Below are 17,350 nucleotides of genomic sequence, written 5' to 3' on the forward strand. Positions count from 1 at the left end.
ATTCTTTTAGGCAGTAGGGTGTTTAATGTTTTATTGAAGTAAGTACTTTTAATCTTGAAAGAAGAGTCGATGAAACCCTATGTTTTATTAATTATAAATGGTTCAACTTCAAGTAAAATGGAAAAACCCTACATTGTTGGTTGAGCTGTATGTAATGAATAATGTTGACTTATCGTGTTTTCTTGACTCTAATTTCTATAGTTTACCTTTGTAACCATATAATAATTGCATTGATTGTAAACAAAGATGGACCATAACTCTTTACTCCATTTACTCCACCACCCCTTTTTTAGTGAGCTATGAATTGTTCCCTATGTCCCTCTCTTGCCTCTCCCACCCTCAGCTTCCATGTCCTAAAACATTTGAGGGAAAGCCATGGACTTGAGGCAGTTATTCTTGCACAAGTTTATGCTGTTCAAAAGTGTCCCTTTTAGAAAGAAAACATGTACTGTTTTTAAGGAGAATTGCATTTTCATTGCAATGATTTGAATGGAGATGCTGAAAAGCTGAGTGAGTTTATCTTGAGTGGAGTCTGACTGTGAGAAAATGCAACTGCCAGTTCCAAACTAGCAGTGTTAGATTAAAATTCATTTGAGTTTGACTGGTATTTAAATATCTTCATGTCATGTATATTCTTAATCTGAGGTTATAGTTGAGACCTCTACCCTTATTGAGTACTTCAATGCCACAAATGTTAAAATAACTACACTTGCTGTTTAATAGCATTTACAGTTCAGATGTTGTTTCTACAATGTAATGTTTGAAGCTGTTCTAACTTCAACTTTGCACCAAATGATGAGGTTTTCATTGAATTCTTCTTTGATTGAATACTGGCAATTTTGGTTTGCTCTAACTTGAGACACTGAGATTTGACACAATTTTTAAAAAAAATATAAAGTTTGAGTTTTAAAATATTTTTTGGAAAAAATCTCCTCTATGTTAAATTGTGTAGTTCGTGATCAGATACTTGACTTAGTTTAAATGAAGTACTAATGGTTGTGCAGTCCAAGATAAAGCTAGCTGTTGTTGGGGAAATTAAACTTTCTTTCAGCAGTTCATGTTGGTAATCAATCATGGCTTTGCAGTTTAGAGTTAACTTTGTAGCCGCATGCAAGTCATGTGATGACGTGAAGGTGGGGACCAACCTATCCAAGTCTTTCACTTTAAAAGATGCGGAACTGCTTTTGAACTGTTGATTTTCTAAAGGATGCAATTCCACCGCAAAAGCAAATGTGTGACTGTGATATGTGCAAATAAATGAGGTGCTTGTTACCTCAGACAAGCAGATTGAATTATCAATTGCTGCACAGTGTGGCAGGATGTGTGTGTGCATCTACAGTTCTCCCTGTGATGTTTTACTGGTATAATTTGGGCTGTTGGATGAGGTGGGAATTATTTGTGATACAGAATCTGTTTATCATTCCTGTGATATCCCTGGCATCTGATTACAGGCCACCATTTACAGAAGCCTGGGAGCATGTAATCTTCACAGCCTCTTGTCAGGGAATGGTATGTGACCCAAGAGTGGGAAAAAATGGGGGAAGCAACAGAACTTCTATGTATACAGAACTTCTAATGTAGAAAAACATTAAAGGCATTTCACAGAGGAAATTGTGCTTTTGGGCAGTTGAAAAGCTGCAATAAGACATGGTTTTTAACAGAAATGGTCTTTAATGGAAGGCCATTGTCTTAATCCCAGTTTTCGTTAGTGTGCCTCTTTGGCTGGTGGTGGTAGGGCTGCCTTATTGGTCTCTGGATTTGGGATGATGCTGGCAGAAAAAGGTCTTTCATTTCAGTTGTACCTTTTGCAAATTGACCAAGTAGGATTAGAGATCTTAAATAAAAACAAAATGACTTTATTATTATATGGGCATTGCTGGCAAGGCAAGCATTTAATTCCCATCCCTAATTACCCTTGAGAAGGTGGGTGAGTCATCTTGAACCATCGCAACCCTTATGTTGTAATTACACCCATAGTGATCCTTATTTGACTTTTCTGTAGCGGATTTATAGAGTTGAGCGGCTTGCTAGGCCTTTTCAGAGGGCAATTAAAAGCCTACTGCATTGCTATGGGTCTGGAGCCACATGTAGGTCAGACCAGGTAGGGAAAGCAGATTTCCTTCTAGAGGACAATAGTGAACCAGATAATCAACAACCCATTAGTTGCACAGTCACCATTACAGAGACTAACTTTTTGTTACAGATTTATTTAATTCATTGAATTTAAACTCTCCCCAACTGCCATTTGAACTCGCGTCGACCGAGTATTATTCCAGGCCTCTGAACTATTAGTCCAGTAACACTACCTGTTCACCAAGGGGGTGAATATAATCTGTCTGAAATGGGAAATGAGTCAAGTCAGGTTCTTGAGGATTGTCGGAAGAATATTGAGAGTGTGCATTTTTGTGGCAGGCCTCTTGCTTAAGGGGTGAGAGAGAGAGAACTTTGAAGAATTTAAATTTTCTAATTATACTCCGTAATTGCTGTTTCCATCTGATATATTGATATTTTGCTGTCATCACAGACCTATCCTTGCCCTCTTGCATTTTCTCTCAGTCAGTCTCAGTCAAGGCAAATATCTCATGAACCGCACATTGACTTTCCTAATATTTTTATAGTGTAAGTACTTTATGGTGGCTGAATAAATAGTTCTGCATTTATTTCAAGGAATCTGGGATTTTTACTAGTGTTCTCATCTCCAATTCTATTCACTGTGTTATGTGGGCAACTCGATGTATGGATGACATTGAATGGTAAATTCTGATGTTTCATTGAATCAAGTTTTTTTTTAAAATGATGCACTCTGCGATTTCATTTCCTTTAAACTTACGATTCAGTGGCCTTGGCTGTCACTGTCAATGCACTGGAACCATTCTCGCAACTGAATTTGTTATGAGTAATAAACATAAAATGTCTAAGACTTTGGGTGTGGAATACCTGAAGCTGAGTGGCACTTGCCATTGCAACTTCAGATTCTTGTTCTCATTCAAAAACATTGAGGAAGAAGTGAGCCAGTTTTTTTCCTTCCCATCTGATAATGTTAATATACTACCATTTAGTCAGCCAGTTAAGTTGATTCAGAAATGGAAAGTTTGGTCCCTGGTTTACATTGGACAGTTGCCTGGAGCCTGCTTGGAAACTAAGAAGAGTAATTTGTTTTCTCTGCTTCAGAATTTTTAAATAGTTGCAAATAATTGAGCATGTTGAACACATTGCTGGGATTCTTTTGGCTCCCCATCCTCTTTTTACCCCCAGACATGCCTGAGGCTATGAAACCTTTGTCCCAGCCTTTTTGTGTTAATTTTAAATTACAAGGAAGTCCGATTTTCATGAAATGTTATTCAGAATTCACAGATGTGGTCACCCCACATTGTAATTAGTGAAACCATTCCTTGGGAGATATTGTTTGAATGGAGTTATTAAAGTTTAAATGTTGAAAAGTAGTCCTCACAGCAGTAGCCTAATTAGTGCACAGAGGGCCTCTAGTCGTAATAAAGCAATGTTTTATTCTTTCATGAGATTTAGGTGTCACTGGAAAGGCCAGCATTGCCCTTGTGAAAGAGATAGTGAACTGCCACCTTGAATTGCTGTATGTAGCCCACGTGGTGCAGGTCCACCCACAGTGCTGCTGGCAAGGGAGTTCTGGGATTTTGATCCCACGGCAGTGAAGGAACAACAGAACAGTCCCAAGTCAGGATGGAGTGTGGCTTGGAAGGGAGCTTGCATTTGGTGGTGTCCCCATGTATCTGCTGCCCTTGCCCTTCTAGCTGGTAAAAGATGCTGCCAAAAGAAGCTTGATGAGTTGCTGCTGTGCATCTTGTACACGATGCACACTGTTGCCATTGTGTGTCAGTGGTGAAGGGAGTGAATGTTTAAGGTGGTGAATGGAGTGCCAATCAAGCAGGCTTTGTCTTGGATGGTTGGGAACTTCACGTGTTTTTGGGGCCGCACTTGTCCAGGCAAGTGGAGAGCATTCCAGGTAATGTCACTGGACTAGTCGTCGTCCAGAGGTTTCGGCTAATGCCTTAGAGACATGGGTTCAAATCCCACCAGGGCAGCTGGTAGAATTTAAATTTAATTTTTAAAAACTCTGGAATTGAATGGTGACTATGAAACTAGCATTGATTGTCATAAAAACCCACCTGGTTCACTGATGTCCTTCAGGGAATGAAATCTGCTGTTCTTCCCTGTTCTGGCCTACATGTGACTCCAGACCCGCAGCAATGTGGTTGACTCTTAACTGCCCTCTGAAATGGCTGAGCAAGCCCCTCAGTTGAAATGCAATTAGGGATGGGCAACAAATGCTGGCCTTGCCAGCAACACCCACATCCCATGAAAGAATTACAAAAAAGGAAAAATCACATTCCTGAGTTTTGTCTTGGAGATGGTTGACCAGCTTTGGGGTCAAGAGGTGAGTTACTTGCTTCAGAATTCCCAACTTCTCACCTCCTCATCTGGCCGTAGTATTTATGTGGCTGGTCCTGTTCTGTTTCTGGCCAATGGTAACTCCCAGGATGCTGATAATGGGGGTAATTCAGTGATGGTAATGCCATTGAATGTCAAAGGGAGATGGTTAGATTCACTTGGAGATGGTCATTGCCTGGTACTTGTGTGGTGCGAACGTTACTTGCCACTTAGTGGCCCAAGCCTGAATGTTGTTGAGGCCTTGCTGCAGATTGGCATGGACTGCTTCAGCACCTGAGTTGCGAAAGATATTGAACATTGCAGTCATCAGTGAACATCCCCACTTCTAACTTTATGGAGGAAAGGTCATTGATGAAGCAGCTGAAGACACTACCCTGAGGAACTCCTGCAGCAATGTCCTGGGGACTGAGATGATTGGCCTCTTGGTTAAGTATCTACCACCATTCGTTTCCTTGGTGTGGCAGGACAGCAGATCTTTGATCTGATCCATTGGTTGTGGATCGCAAAGCTCTGTCTGTTGTATGCTGCTACCATTGTTGTGGCATGCAACTAGTCCTGTGTTGTAGTTTCACCAGGTTGACACTTCATTTTTAGGTGTTCCCAGTGCTGCTCCAGACATGCCCTCCTACCCTTTTTCATTGAACCAGGGTTGATCCCTTTGCTTGATGGTAATGGTAGAGTGTAGGAGATGCCAGCTCATGAGGTTACACATTGTGGTTGAATGCAGAACTGCTGCTGTTTATGGCCCACAGTGCCTTGTGGATGCCCAGTGTTGAGCTTTTAGATTTTTACTGAATCTATTCCAGTTAGCACAGTGGTAAGTACCACACAATACAATGGAATGTGAAGATGGGGCTGCACCTTCACAAGGACTCTGTGGTGGCCACTCCTACTGATACTATCATTGACAGATGTATCTGCAACAGGGAGATTGGTGAGGACAGAGTCTAATAGGTTTCTCCCTCCTGTTTTTTTTACCTCACCATCAGCAGCAGGTCCAGTCTGGCAGATATGTCCATCAGGACTCAGCAAGCTCAGTCATTAGTGGTACTACTGAGCCACTCTTGGGTGCTGGACATTGATGTCCCCCACCTAGAATACTTGCTGTGCCCTTGCCACCCTCAAGTGTTTCCAAGTGGTGTTCAACGGAGAGGAGTATGGATTCATCAGCTGAGGGAGGGTGGTAGGTAGAAATCAATAAGAGGTTTCCTTGCCCATGTTTGACCTGATGCCATGAGACCTCATGGCGTCTGGAGTCAATGTTGATGACTCCCAAGGCAGCTCCCTCCCAACTGTATGCCACTGTACCGTCACCTCTGCTGGGATGGTGATGGTGGTCTGTGGGATATTGTCTGTAAAGTATGATTCAGTGAATGTGACTTATGTCACGCTGTTGCTTGACTGGTTTGTGGGACAGTTCTCCAAATTTCGGCACAAGCCCCCAGATGTTAGTAAGGAGGACTTTGAGCGTGTCATTGTTGTTTTTGGTGCCTAAGTTGATGCCAGGTTGTTCATCTGGTTTTATCCCTTTCTCATTTTTCTGTAGCTGTTTGGTATGACTGAAAGGCTTACAAGGACATTTCACAGGGCAGTTGAGAGTCAACTGCATTGCTCCTGGCCTGGAGTCACATAAGAACGGCAGATTCCCTAAAGGACATCAACGAACTAGATGGGTTTTTACGACAATCGATGATAATTTTATGCCACCATTACTGAGACTGGCTTTAAATTCCAGATTTTTATTATTAATTAATTGAATTTAAATTCCACCAGCTGCCATGGTGAAATTTGAACATGTGTCGCCAAGGCATTAGCCTGGACCTCTGTGGTTACCACTGCGCCATCTCCTTGTTGCAGCACTTAACATATCTTTAAACTCTTAACTGTTGCCTGTTTCTTTTCGTAATCTTTGAATGGCCTAATAAAATCATGTTGTGAAGATGGGTGCAATAAGGTTTTTATCCTTTGCTCATGACTGACATAACCACCAAAATGCCTGATGGTGTCATGCTCTGTGAGCCTTAATCATTATGCGCTATCTGTTTTAAACAGCCAGCATGAGTGTGCACCTTTTACACCAAAATTACTTGCCACCACCAAAAAACTCTCAACTGGAGTTATATAGGGAATATAGTCCAGTATCCTCTGAATCTTCTGTGCAACAAAGCACAAGTGGTTCAGTGAGCTATGATCTCCTCTTTACCGATTTAGGGAAGGTGCCTGCATATTTGCATGAGGAATAGCAGATGTGAACTTAGCTGGGACGCGGTTAATGTGTCTCAGCATTGGTTTGCCAATGTGCTTGGTGCTGCCCTGCAGTTTTAAAACACTTAACTCAACATAGTACTAATGGCTTCAGAGAGTTGCTGTTCTTTAGCTTGCTAAACCAGTTGTTAATATTTGTTAATAGAGGTAAAGAACTTAACAATAAAGATGATCGTGAGAGTACTTTGTGTGAAATATTTTAGCTTCTCTTTTCCCCACCCTTTACCTCCTGCCCCCGTCTTAACAAAAAGGAGAAACAAACAGTAACAAATTTCTTGCCTACAGAGAACTTTCTTTTTAATGTAGCTTGAGATCTCCACGCAGCCACTGGGAATGTTTCCAGTGGTATTGATGATTCAGGAGACTGATGTTTGAGTTAATCCTGGATGTCGGTGGCAGTGTCACTGCGCATGTGGCTCAAGCACAATACCACTAAATTGGAGAAGTGATCTGAATGGTAATCTTCTGGATTTCAGTGGAGGGGGCTCCTAGCTATGCAAAATCCTAACATTTTGGGCGATCTGTGTGAGGAAGATAATTAATGTTTTTTTCATAGATTTTTGGTTAGTTTCCAACTTTACAGACAAACACCTGCCTTTGCTCACTCATCCAACTTCAACTTTCCCCTCTTGTTTTCGCCCTGCTGTAACCCCACCTCCCTTCCTTCCAACTGTAGTTCTCTCCTATGGCCCTTCTGGAAAAACAATTCTGAAATTTAACCAAAACTCATTGGCTCCCAGTGATCTTGAGCAGTGTCTGTCTGTTTTTCTGAATGTTAGAGTAACTTACGAACAAAAATATGATTATTTACTGATGTAGCCTGACTCTTCAGAGAAGTGCTTCATGTTCCTGATATTTTATCTCTGAATTATCTCATACCTGAACTGATTCTAAAGACTTTTTAAAAGTAATTGTGTGGTTTTCTACATTTTCTCCACCCCCACATTTGTCCACACCATTATGTTTTGGAGGGGCCTGGGAACCATCCAAATCTTATCTGTAGTACTTATAATCAGTACCTTTTTTATTTTTTGTATGTATATAGATATATATATAATATAATACATATGTAGTTTGTCAATTATAGGCTTAACTTGTACAGACCAACAAACTGAACATTAACACTTCATACCTGTCATTTAACAGCTCTTCAGAAAGGCTTTTGAATTATTTTAAAGTGCAGTGTTACATAACGTACTGCTTTTGTTTCTGCCTTTTCTTCCTGCAGGTTGTCAGCCAGCGCTTTCCCCAGAACAGTATAGGTGCAGTGGGAAGTGCTATGTTCTTAAGGTTCATTAATCCTGCTATAGTGTCTCCCTATGAAGCAGGGATCCTCGATAAGAAGCCTCCACCTAGAATTGAACGGGGATTAAAGTTGATGTCCAAGGTAAAAGTTGTAACACACAAGTGAATATTTTTGGGCCCAACAAGAGAACTAAGCAACTTTTCTCGATGAGTAGCTGAGGCATACAGACAAAAAAGGTTCTTGATTCAACCTGTCATGTGCTGAATGTTTCAATCTCAGCTGGGACAATGATCAGGGTGCTGCAATTGTTCATAGTGCCCGAGCCATGGAATTAAAAATTAAGCAATAAAAGGAGAAAATGCTTGAAAGTGAAACTGAGCTAATGTTTCAGGTCAGTGACCTTCCATCAGAAGTCTGGAAAAATCGACCATGGTTTCCACTTCTGATGGCTATCCTGAAATCTCAGCTTGGAGGACAAATGCATCAGGTGGAGTACAGGATCAGTTGTGGCTGCGATGGGGCTGCATCAAGGTCAACTGATCTGTCCAACACGCAATGGAAAAATGGTCATATCTGTCTGTCTACATTATCCTGCTTGTGACTTAATTTTCACCGTTGCCCATAATTCATTCAATTAATTGTCACTTTTGGCATTCATCGCAGAAATTACCTTGTGGGGAGGTCTTCAATTTTATAAACAAAGCGATCTTGAGAACCATAATGAGACTAAAGTACAATCACCAGTTATGTAAATATCATTTTTCAACCACTAAATGTTACAGCACAAGTGTTCAAAGTGTTTACAACCTCATGCTTAGGTGTCAATGGTGTGTTCCTCAACTTGGTTTTGACTCTGAACAGCAAAAATGGCAAATTTCTCTTGAGATGGTTGAGAAAGAAAGTTAAATGGGGGAAAAAAAATGTGAGGACCTTGATTAGCATGTATGGAACCTATGGCACTAAATTTTGGGAGGGCAGGATGTTACCAGTAAGGTTAGACAGAAGTTCAGTTAAGTCTATTTCACTTCACCCCAGCATGTGACCAGATGCATCTACTTTAAGTAAACTGGGGATGAGTTTGTGGCCTGTCCTCTTAGTTCATAAACCTAAATCATTGTGTACAAATTCTGCTTTCCCAGATTCTACAAAGTATTGCAAACCATGTCCTGTTTACAAAGGAAGAACATATGAGGCCATTCAATGATTTTGTTAAAAACAACTTTGATGCGGCCCGAAGGTAATTAATGAATTCCTGAGCTTGTTGAAAAAATGTTTTTAAAAATATTTTCAAATGTTTTTTTCTGCTGAGAATATGATCCTACATAGAACTGGGCAAAATTATTAATTTTGGATGTAATACACATCGTATTATTAACAAACAGAATGTTAATGAAGGTTGTGTTGTTTTGTCCAGGTGAATGCAAAAGGTGAATATTTCAAAAGTTTAATTTTTGTGCCCCATCAACGCAGCTGTGTAGTTTAATAATTTAGTTTTCAGGGATGCATTCATTACTTTGTGAGAAACTTCGCAAATCTCAACCTCGAAGCTGTGTTTTCGAAGCTTGGCATTTCTCCCTCCAACCTAATTTCTGCACACGGAGTCAGCTCCTATGTTGCTGGCTGCTTGCCTCTTAGTCAGCCCTGCTGTTTTACACTGTATCACTTGAGGGTTTCTTTTAGGAAGAGCTCTTGGAGTTCACTCCCAGGATGAGACCAAGTGCTGTTTCACTGTGTGTACCTTAGCTGTTGGTGTTTCTTATGACAAAAAGAAAGCAATGAGATCTAACCTAATATCTGTCATGGGTAAAATGCTAGAATCTGTTATTAAGGAACTTATAGCAGGATACTTAGAAAATCTTAATAGAATCAGGCAGAGTCAACCTGATTTTGTGGAAGGGAAATCATGTTTGACCAATTTATTAGAGTTCTTTGAGGAGGTGACAAACAATGAATAAAAGGGAACCTTCAGATGTGGTTTTGATAAGGTGCCACATCATAAGTTACTTCACAAAATAATAGCTCATGGTGTAGGGGGTAACATATTGGCATGGATAGAGGATTGTTTGCTAACAAGCAGAGAGTAGGTGTATATGGGTTGTTATTGGGTTGGCAGGCTGTTACTAATGAGTGCCACAGGGGTCAGTCCTGGGCCCTCAACTATTTACAGTCTATATCAAAGACTTAGGTGATGGGACTGAATGTATGGTTACTAAATTTGCTAATGACACAACAGTAGGTGAGAAAGCTATAAAGTGGACGTTGAGTCTGCAAAGGGATATAGATAGGTTAAGTAGGTGGACAAAAATTTGTCCGATGGAATATAATGTGGGAAAATGTGAACTTGTCCACTTTGGCAGGAAGAACAGTGTGTTATTTAAATGGAGAGAGACTGCAGAACTTTACAGTACAGAGGGATCTGGGTGCTCTGTGTTATGATGTGGCAGGTGATGTGTGCCAGGCAGAGCAAATCCACAAGGGAAACTTGGCCACGCTAACACAACAGTTTTGCAATTTGTATTTATTACGAGATGTGTGCACTGAGTCCACTAAGACCTTTAGGGATTTTAAAAATTAAATAAAACATTTATTAACAAAATAAAAGATTTCAAGCACATACGTAAGGCTACAATTAGTTAATACTATAACAAATCCTAAAATTCCTAATTAACCTGACTCCCTGTTACACACCCCCTTTAAGTCAACAGTCCAAAATAGATTTTAGATTTAAATAAATATCCAGCAAGTTAATACAGTACCCCATGACAGCGGAATTCCAAATGGTTTTCTCCAACTTCCATTGCTGGACCCAACAAACTTATGTACAAACGTCTGGAGGCTTCTTCAAGGCTGTTTCACACAGTCTTGTTAGATCTTACATGGCTCACAACATAGCCTTTCATTCTCCTTTATTTATGTTCCTCTCTCTTTAATATGTAAATTCCATTGTTCCATATATCTTTGGAAATGTATCTGGAACATCCTTCCTGCATCTACCCTGTCTAGTCCTGTTAGAATTTTATAGGTTTCTATGAGAACCCCCCTCATTCTTCTGAACTCCAGCAAATATAATCCTAATCGGCTCAATCTCTCTTCATATGTCAGTCCCGCCATCCCAGGAATCAGTCTGGTAAATCTTCGCTGCACTCCCTCTATAGCAAGTACATTTTTCCTCAGATAAGGAGACCAAAACCGCACACAATATTCCAGGTGTGGTCTCACCAAGGCCCTGTACAATTGCAGCAAGACATCCCTGTTCCTGCACGCGAATCCTCTGGCTATGAAGGCCAACATATACCATTTGCAAAACAAAAACAGAATTACCTGGAAAAACTCAGCAGGTCTGGCAGCATCGGCGGAGAAGAAAAGAGTTGACGTTTCGAGTCCTCATGACCCTTCAACAGAACTGGTGCTGCCAGACCTGCTGAGTTTTTCCAGGTAATTCTGTTTTTGTTTTGGATTTCCAGCATCCGCAGTTTTGTTTTTATATACCATTTGCCTTCTTTACCACCTGCAAGCTTACCTTCAGCGACTGGTGTACAAGGACACCCAGGTCTCATTGCACATTCCCCTCTCTCAATTTATAGCCATTCAGATAATCTGCCTTCCTGTTTTTGCTACCAAAATGGATAACCTCACATTTATCCACATTATACTGCATCTGCCATGCATTTGCACACTCACTCAGCTTGTCCAAATCACACAAGCATCTCTGCATCTTCCTCACAGCTCACCCTCCCACCCAGCTTTGTGTCATGTGCAAATTTGGAGATATTACATTTAATTCCCTCATCCAAATCATTAATATATATTGTGAATAACTGGAGTGCCAGCACCGATCCCTGCGGTACCCCACTAGTCACTGCCTGCCATTCGGAAAAAGACCCCGTTTATTCCTACTCTTTGTTTCCTGTCTGCCAACCAGTTTTCTATCCATCTCAATACACTACCCCCAATCCCATGCGCTTTAATTTTACAAGCCAATCTTTTATGTGGGACTTTGTCAAAAGCCTTCTGAAAGTCCAAATAAACCACATCCACTGGCTCCCCCTTATCAACTCTACTAGTTACATCCTCGAAAAATTCCAGTAGATTTGTCAAGCATAATTTCCCTTTCGTAAATCCATGCTGACTCTGTCTGATTCTGCCACTGTTTTCCACGTGCTCAGCTATTAAATCTTTTTATAATGGACTCTAGAATTTTCCCCACTACCGAAGTCAGGCTGACTGGTCTATAATTCCCTGTTCAAGACCAAGATCAGAATTTTTTTCTGAGGGTTGTTCACCTGTTGAATTCTCTTCCCCAGAAGGCAGTGGAGGCAGGGTCATTGAATATTTTTAAGGCTGAGTTGGATAGATTCTTGATTGTCAAAGGAGTCAAAAATTATATGGGATAGGCAGGAAGAGAGAGCTGAGACCATAATCAGGTGAACCATGATCTTATCAGATGGTGGAGCAGGCTCGAGAGGCACCTGTGCCTAATTCTTGTGGATGAGGGTGAACTTGATTAGGTTGACTAAAAGATGTTTCCACTGTCATGACCGATGCAGTTGGGAAAGCGGTGTTATTTTAAAAAGCCCAGAGGAAAGCTTTAAACAACTGTCATAACCAATAATTTTAAGTGTTATGTTTGAGATGCGACTCTAAACTCAGGGATCAGACCACTAGTTCTCAAGGTTTTACATTAAACTAAATGAAACATTTTATTAATTTACACAGGTTAAAATATATGTACACATGGTGACAAATTACTACTATCATAACTTTTAACAAATTCCCAAACTGATCTCCATTAAAGCAACAGCAACCCATAGACTTAACCAAACACCAGCCAAAGCATTTTCACCTTACGAATTCAAAATGAGATTCTTTTCACTGCGGAGACTGTTGGAGGCTTACAGCTGCCTTTTGATCTTGCATTACCTCTGTCTGCACACCCAAAAACTGCTGAAGTTATGTCTATCACCACTGATTGAATTCAAATTCTCATTGTAGTAACAATCTCTTTGAACTTCAACTTTTAAAAATGAAACCCCTTTCATAGTACCAATTTTATTAGTAATATAAACATATGGCTTGGTAGCTGTTAGAAAGGTGTCAAGTTTTCACTCTATTTTTGAATGCTCTATTCAAAAAATGCAAATGCACTCTACCTCTCTGTTTACATCTCAAACTAGTACATCAGAGCTCCCAGACTAGCTGTCTTTAATCCAATTAAAATTACCTGCAAACCAAACCTCTATTTTAAAAGAAAAATATTTTCCAAAATATCATATACATCAATAGCTTCATAACACCAGTTTCAAGCAGATCAGATTTTTGAGGGGGTGGGGGGGTAGGGTTGGAGGTGGTTGCGAGGGATGGATCCATAAATAAAAGATAATTGCTGATAAATCTGGTAGGGCATTCAAGATAAGGCTACTTGCCCCAGTGTGGTGAGAATGTGGAACTTGCTACCACAGGGAGTAGTTGAGGTGAGTAGGATGAATGGACTCAAGGGCAAGCTAGATAAATGTAAGAGGGAGAAAGGAATAGAAAGATATTTTGATATGGTGGGATAAAGGAGGAGGAGGAGGTCCATTTGCAGCAAAAACACCAGCAGGGACCTGTTAGGCTGAATGGACTGTTTCTGTGCTGTCAGTACTTTAATGGTTTACGAGTGGGGAAACAAGCTCTTTCCTGTTTTTTTTGAGTCGGTATTCTATATTAAGAAACTTCGAAATATTTGGTGATTATATTTCAATGACCAATCTTATATATTTCGTGAATTTAAACATTCAGTTACTTATATAGATAACAAAATTAGATGAAGCTGGAGGTTTCAATTAATTTACCTTGTTATACAGCAATTTTAGGAACATTAATACATGGAATGTGCTAAAAGCAAACGTAGCAAATCCATCAGTTACCTCAGGGCAGCCCTGTATACCAGGCTGTAAGAAAATAAGAAGGTGCAAACTTTGGCACTCCACCTCAAAATCCTGAAGTTAGCTTGGAATTTGAAGAGAGCCACAGGGAGAGATCATCAAGTGGATTTGTGAAGCTGTAGAATGACATTTTGAGATTATTGGGCAAAGTGGATATCTTTCCACTGTTGCCATCTCTATCCCTGAACTTGTTGTGAGAAAGAGCAATATTGAAGATAATGGAGCAGTGGTATTGAACTTGGACAGTCCATGTGAGGGAAAGCTTTGATACAAATTTGATGGGCCTTTTTTTCTGCTGTATAGCACCTGCACCTTTACCCACTGGGAGCTCATTATGCAAGTGATTTATCTGTTGGTCTTCCCGTTTGGGTATGTTTAGTGTAATGTTCGTTTCAATATATATAAACACATTTTTGTATTTTTTTTCTTCCCCTCCCCACCCCAAACTCTGTGTCTCCTCACCCCAACCCCTTGGAAGGTTTTTTCTGGACATAGCGTCTGACTGCCCAGCCAGTGACACAGTCAATCACAGCCTTTCATTCATCAGTGATGGGAATGTTCTCGCTTTGCACAGGTTACTGTGGAACAATCAGGAGAAAATTGGGCAGTACCTCTCCAGTAACCGGTTTGTGAGACACTATATTTCCTCTTGATAACCATTTGCTTACGGTGAATTTTTTATGTGCAGAGTCAAATTTGACAGGAAAGTTTAATTCCAACAGTGTTGGCTAAATTAAATTCTTTGTTTTCCCTGCATGTTGTAAAAGATGATTTTAAAGACTAGATCGCCTCCTGTGGCATTGCACAACCAAATACAACAAGTGTATTCTCCTAGTGAAGCTGGGTTACAGAAAAGGCAGAGAATGCAAATGTTACTCAGACCCAAGTCATATGTTGTGTCCGTATTTTTTTTTATCAATTTTATCATAAACATCTATGCGCACACTTATAATTGGCTATCTAAACTTGTCAAGTTATAATTAAACCCTTCTCAGAGTGCAGTTCCTCTACTCGGGGGAGAGAGGGTGTAATTACAATAATGAGTTTACGTTTGCAATTATACATGTGGGCATCGGAATTTATAATTGCAGCAGTTTGAGAATATGCACAATTGTAAGCTTTTTAATGTATTAAAGAATAGTTTGTAATTAATGGCAAAATTACCACAACTTTTTTGATTTTTGTCCTAATGCATATTGCCGTTGAAATGTTTTAATGAAGTACTGCACACCACATAGTCATCAGTGTGCATGATGTGAAGTATTTTGCTATATTAATAAATTGCATTCCAATTTTGCACTGATTTTAAACCGTGAACTTACCAAAGTGTTGCATTTATTATCTAATGTTCTCAGGGACCACAAAGCTGTAGGGAGAAGACCATTTGACAAGATGGCTACTTTGTTAGCCTACCTGGGGCCTCCTGAGCACAAGCCTGTAGCTGACACCCACTGGTCCAGCCTCAACCTCACCAGCTCCAAGTTTGAAGAATTCATGACAAGGTAAGCAAACATGTATGTATTTTTCAGAAAGACTGGAAATGTGAAGCTTTATATCTGAACAATTTTCTATAATGATGAGGTAGCATTTTGAAGTATTTACCAGTATTGTTGCCATTTAAGAACATAACACAAGAAATAGGAGTAGGAGAAGATCATATGGCCTGCGAAGCCTGCTCTGCCATTCAATACGGTCGTGGCTGATCTTGGGCTTCAACTCCAATTTTCCACCTGCTCCGCTTATCCCTTGCTTCCTTGAGACCCCAAGAATTTGAGGGCCTAAGACCTCACATTGTATATTTTTATAAAATATACATAGATATCCTCATGGCTATTTCTAAAAATTTAAAACTGTACAAATATCTTTAAAATGGTTGAACCTATGCCTCGAACAAAAGAAGCTACCTGACGGTTTTGGGAAAACTTGCACCTCGTTATCTCTGAGGAACTGCTAACAACTGCCTCTGACTGCGCAGCCGAAATTCAAAGAGAGCTATACAAAGACCATCTATGTTTAGTAACGTAGGCTGGCCAACAGGAGATGGATAATCTGCTAAGACACAGGCCCTACAACCTTCTTTTCAATTCCTAATGGCGGAGACATTTAACGGTCTTTGGAATCCAGACAAAGGATGCGCATCCTTTGTCAAAGACCTGGAGGACATGGGCCTCCAACTTGTGGAACAAGTAATATTGCCTTGCTGAACTGCAAAGCTCAGTTTGCTGTTTACCATCTAACTAGCAGTCTCACAGATGAAGATGAAGTCCAGGTGGAATACCTGTCTGCCATCCACACTGCTTCTGCTGGAAATTCTCTACCATCACCTACAAGACTGATTCATCTCTGCATGCCTATCTCATCGTGTGAAGTCAACCCAACTGGAAAATTGAATTATCCAGCATTGGTTTGCAGCCCACCAACATCCGTGAAGGAATAACTCATTGGACTTTGATATGGACTCTGGGACCGACATGAAACAATATTTCTTTTACTCTGTGGTCTCTGTACTGTGAATCTTTCTTTTCCCTATCCCTCTCTTTACTATCTGAAGGTGAAGGGGACATTGCAAATCCTCTTTTCACGTTTTGAGTGTGTGCAAATAAACTAACCTTTTGAGTTCATCCTATCTCGAGTTTGCTGTGATTTAAGAATAAAAAATTGGATCACACCAAAACTGAGGGGTTGGGAAATACGTCACTGCTAATAAAGAGGGAAACAAACCAAAGCACCTTTCTGTTTACGGATGGGTGATGAGAGGAGAAATTAGTGCTGTTTAAATAAATCCCCCTCCTATTCGTTACACTCAGCCTTATGTATATTCAGTGATGTAGCATCCACAGCCCTCAGGGGTAGAGAATTCCAAAGATGTACAACCCTCTGAGTAAAGAAATGTCTTCTCATCTCAGTCCTAAATTATCAACTTGTTTTCCTGAAACTGTGTCCCCCTCATTCTAGATTCCCCAACCACGGGAAACAATGCCTCAATATCTAACCTGTCAAGCCCCTTCATAATCTTGAATATTTCAATGAGATTCTTCTGAGATTTTTCTAAACTCCATAGAATATAGACACAATTTACTCAACCTCTCATCATAGGATAGACCCTTATTCCAGGGACCAACCTAGTGAACCTTCGCTGTACTACCCTCCAATGTGACTATATCCTTAAATATGCAGACGAAAATTGCACACTGTAATCCAGGTGTGGTCTCACCAAAGCCCATGGGAAGACATATTTATTCTTTACTCCAATCCCCTGTTTCCAATTTCCTGTTTGCTGATGACTGTACTAGCTGCAGGTTCACAAATGGGCATGCAGTGCAGCATGGACTTGTTCTCCAATGCATGCGGCAACTTCAGCCTTAGGGTCAACACAAAGAAAAGTAAATTAATATACTAGCCTGCTCCAGGAAAACCCTACCTCAAGCCCAAGGTTTTAGCCCATGACCAGAACCTGTCAGCAGTGGATTTGTTTACTTATTTTGGCAGC

At 40.4% G+C, this 17,350-nt stretch overlaps 1 protein-coding gene across 8 annotated transcripts in view; it reads left to right on the plus strand.

Moving 5' to 3' along the window:
* nf1a (neurofibromin 1a) overlaps positions 1-17,350 on the plus strand; it is a 283,175-nt gene that overhangs the window by 125,639 nt on the left and 140,186 nt on the right. For 7 of the 8 annotated variants that reach the window (XM_078548137.1, XM_078548140.1, XM_078548138.1 and 4 more), the window contains 4 exons: positions 7,919-8,077; positions 9,076-9,173; positions 14,339-14,485; positions 15,216-15,362. In XM_078548137.1, coding sequence (XP_078404263.1) covers positions 7,919-8,077; positions 9,076-9,173; positions 14,339-14,485; positions 15,216-15,362 — 551 coding nt within the window. Of the gene's footprint in view, positions 1-7,918; positions 8,078-9,075; positions 9,174-14,338; positions 14,486-15,215; positions 15,363-17,350 lie in introns of those variants that run through there. The other variant, XM_078548145.1, reaches the window with a different exon arrangement.

Source organism: Cetorhinus maximus, chromosome 9, assembly GCF_964194155.1.
Source record: "Cetorhinus maximus chromosome 9, sCetMax3.hap1.1, whole genome shotgun sequence".
Classification (NCBI taxonomy): domain Eukaryota; kingdom Metazoa; phylum Chordata; class Chondrichthyes; order Lamniformes; family Cetorhinidae; genus Cetorhinus; species Cetorhinus maximus.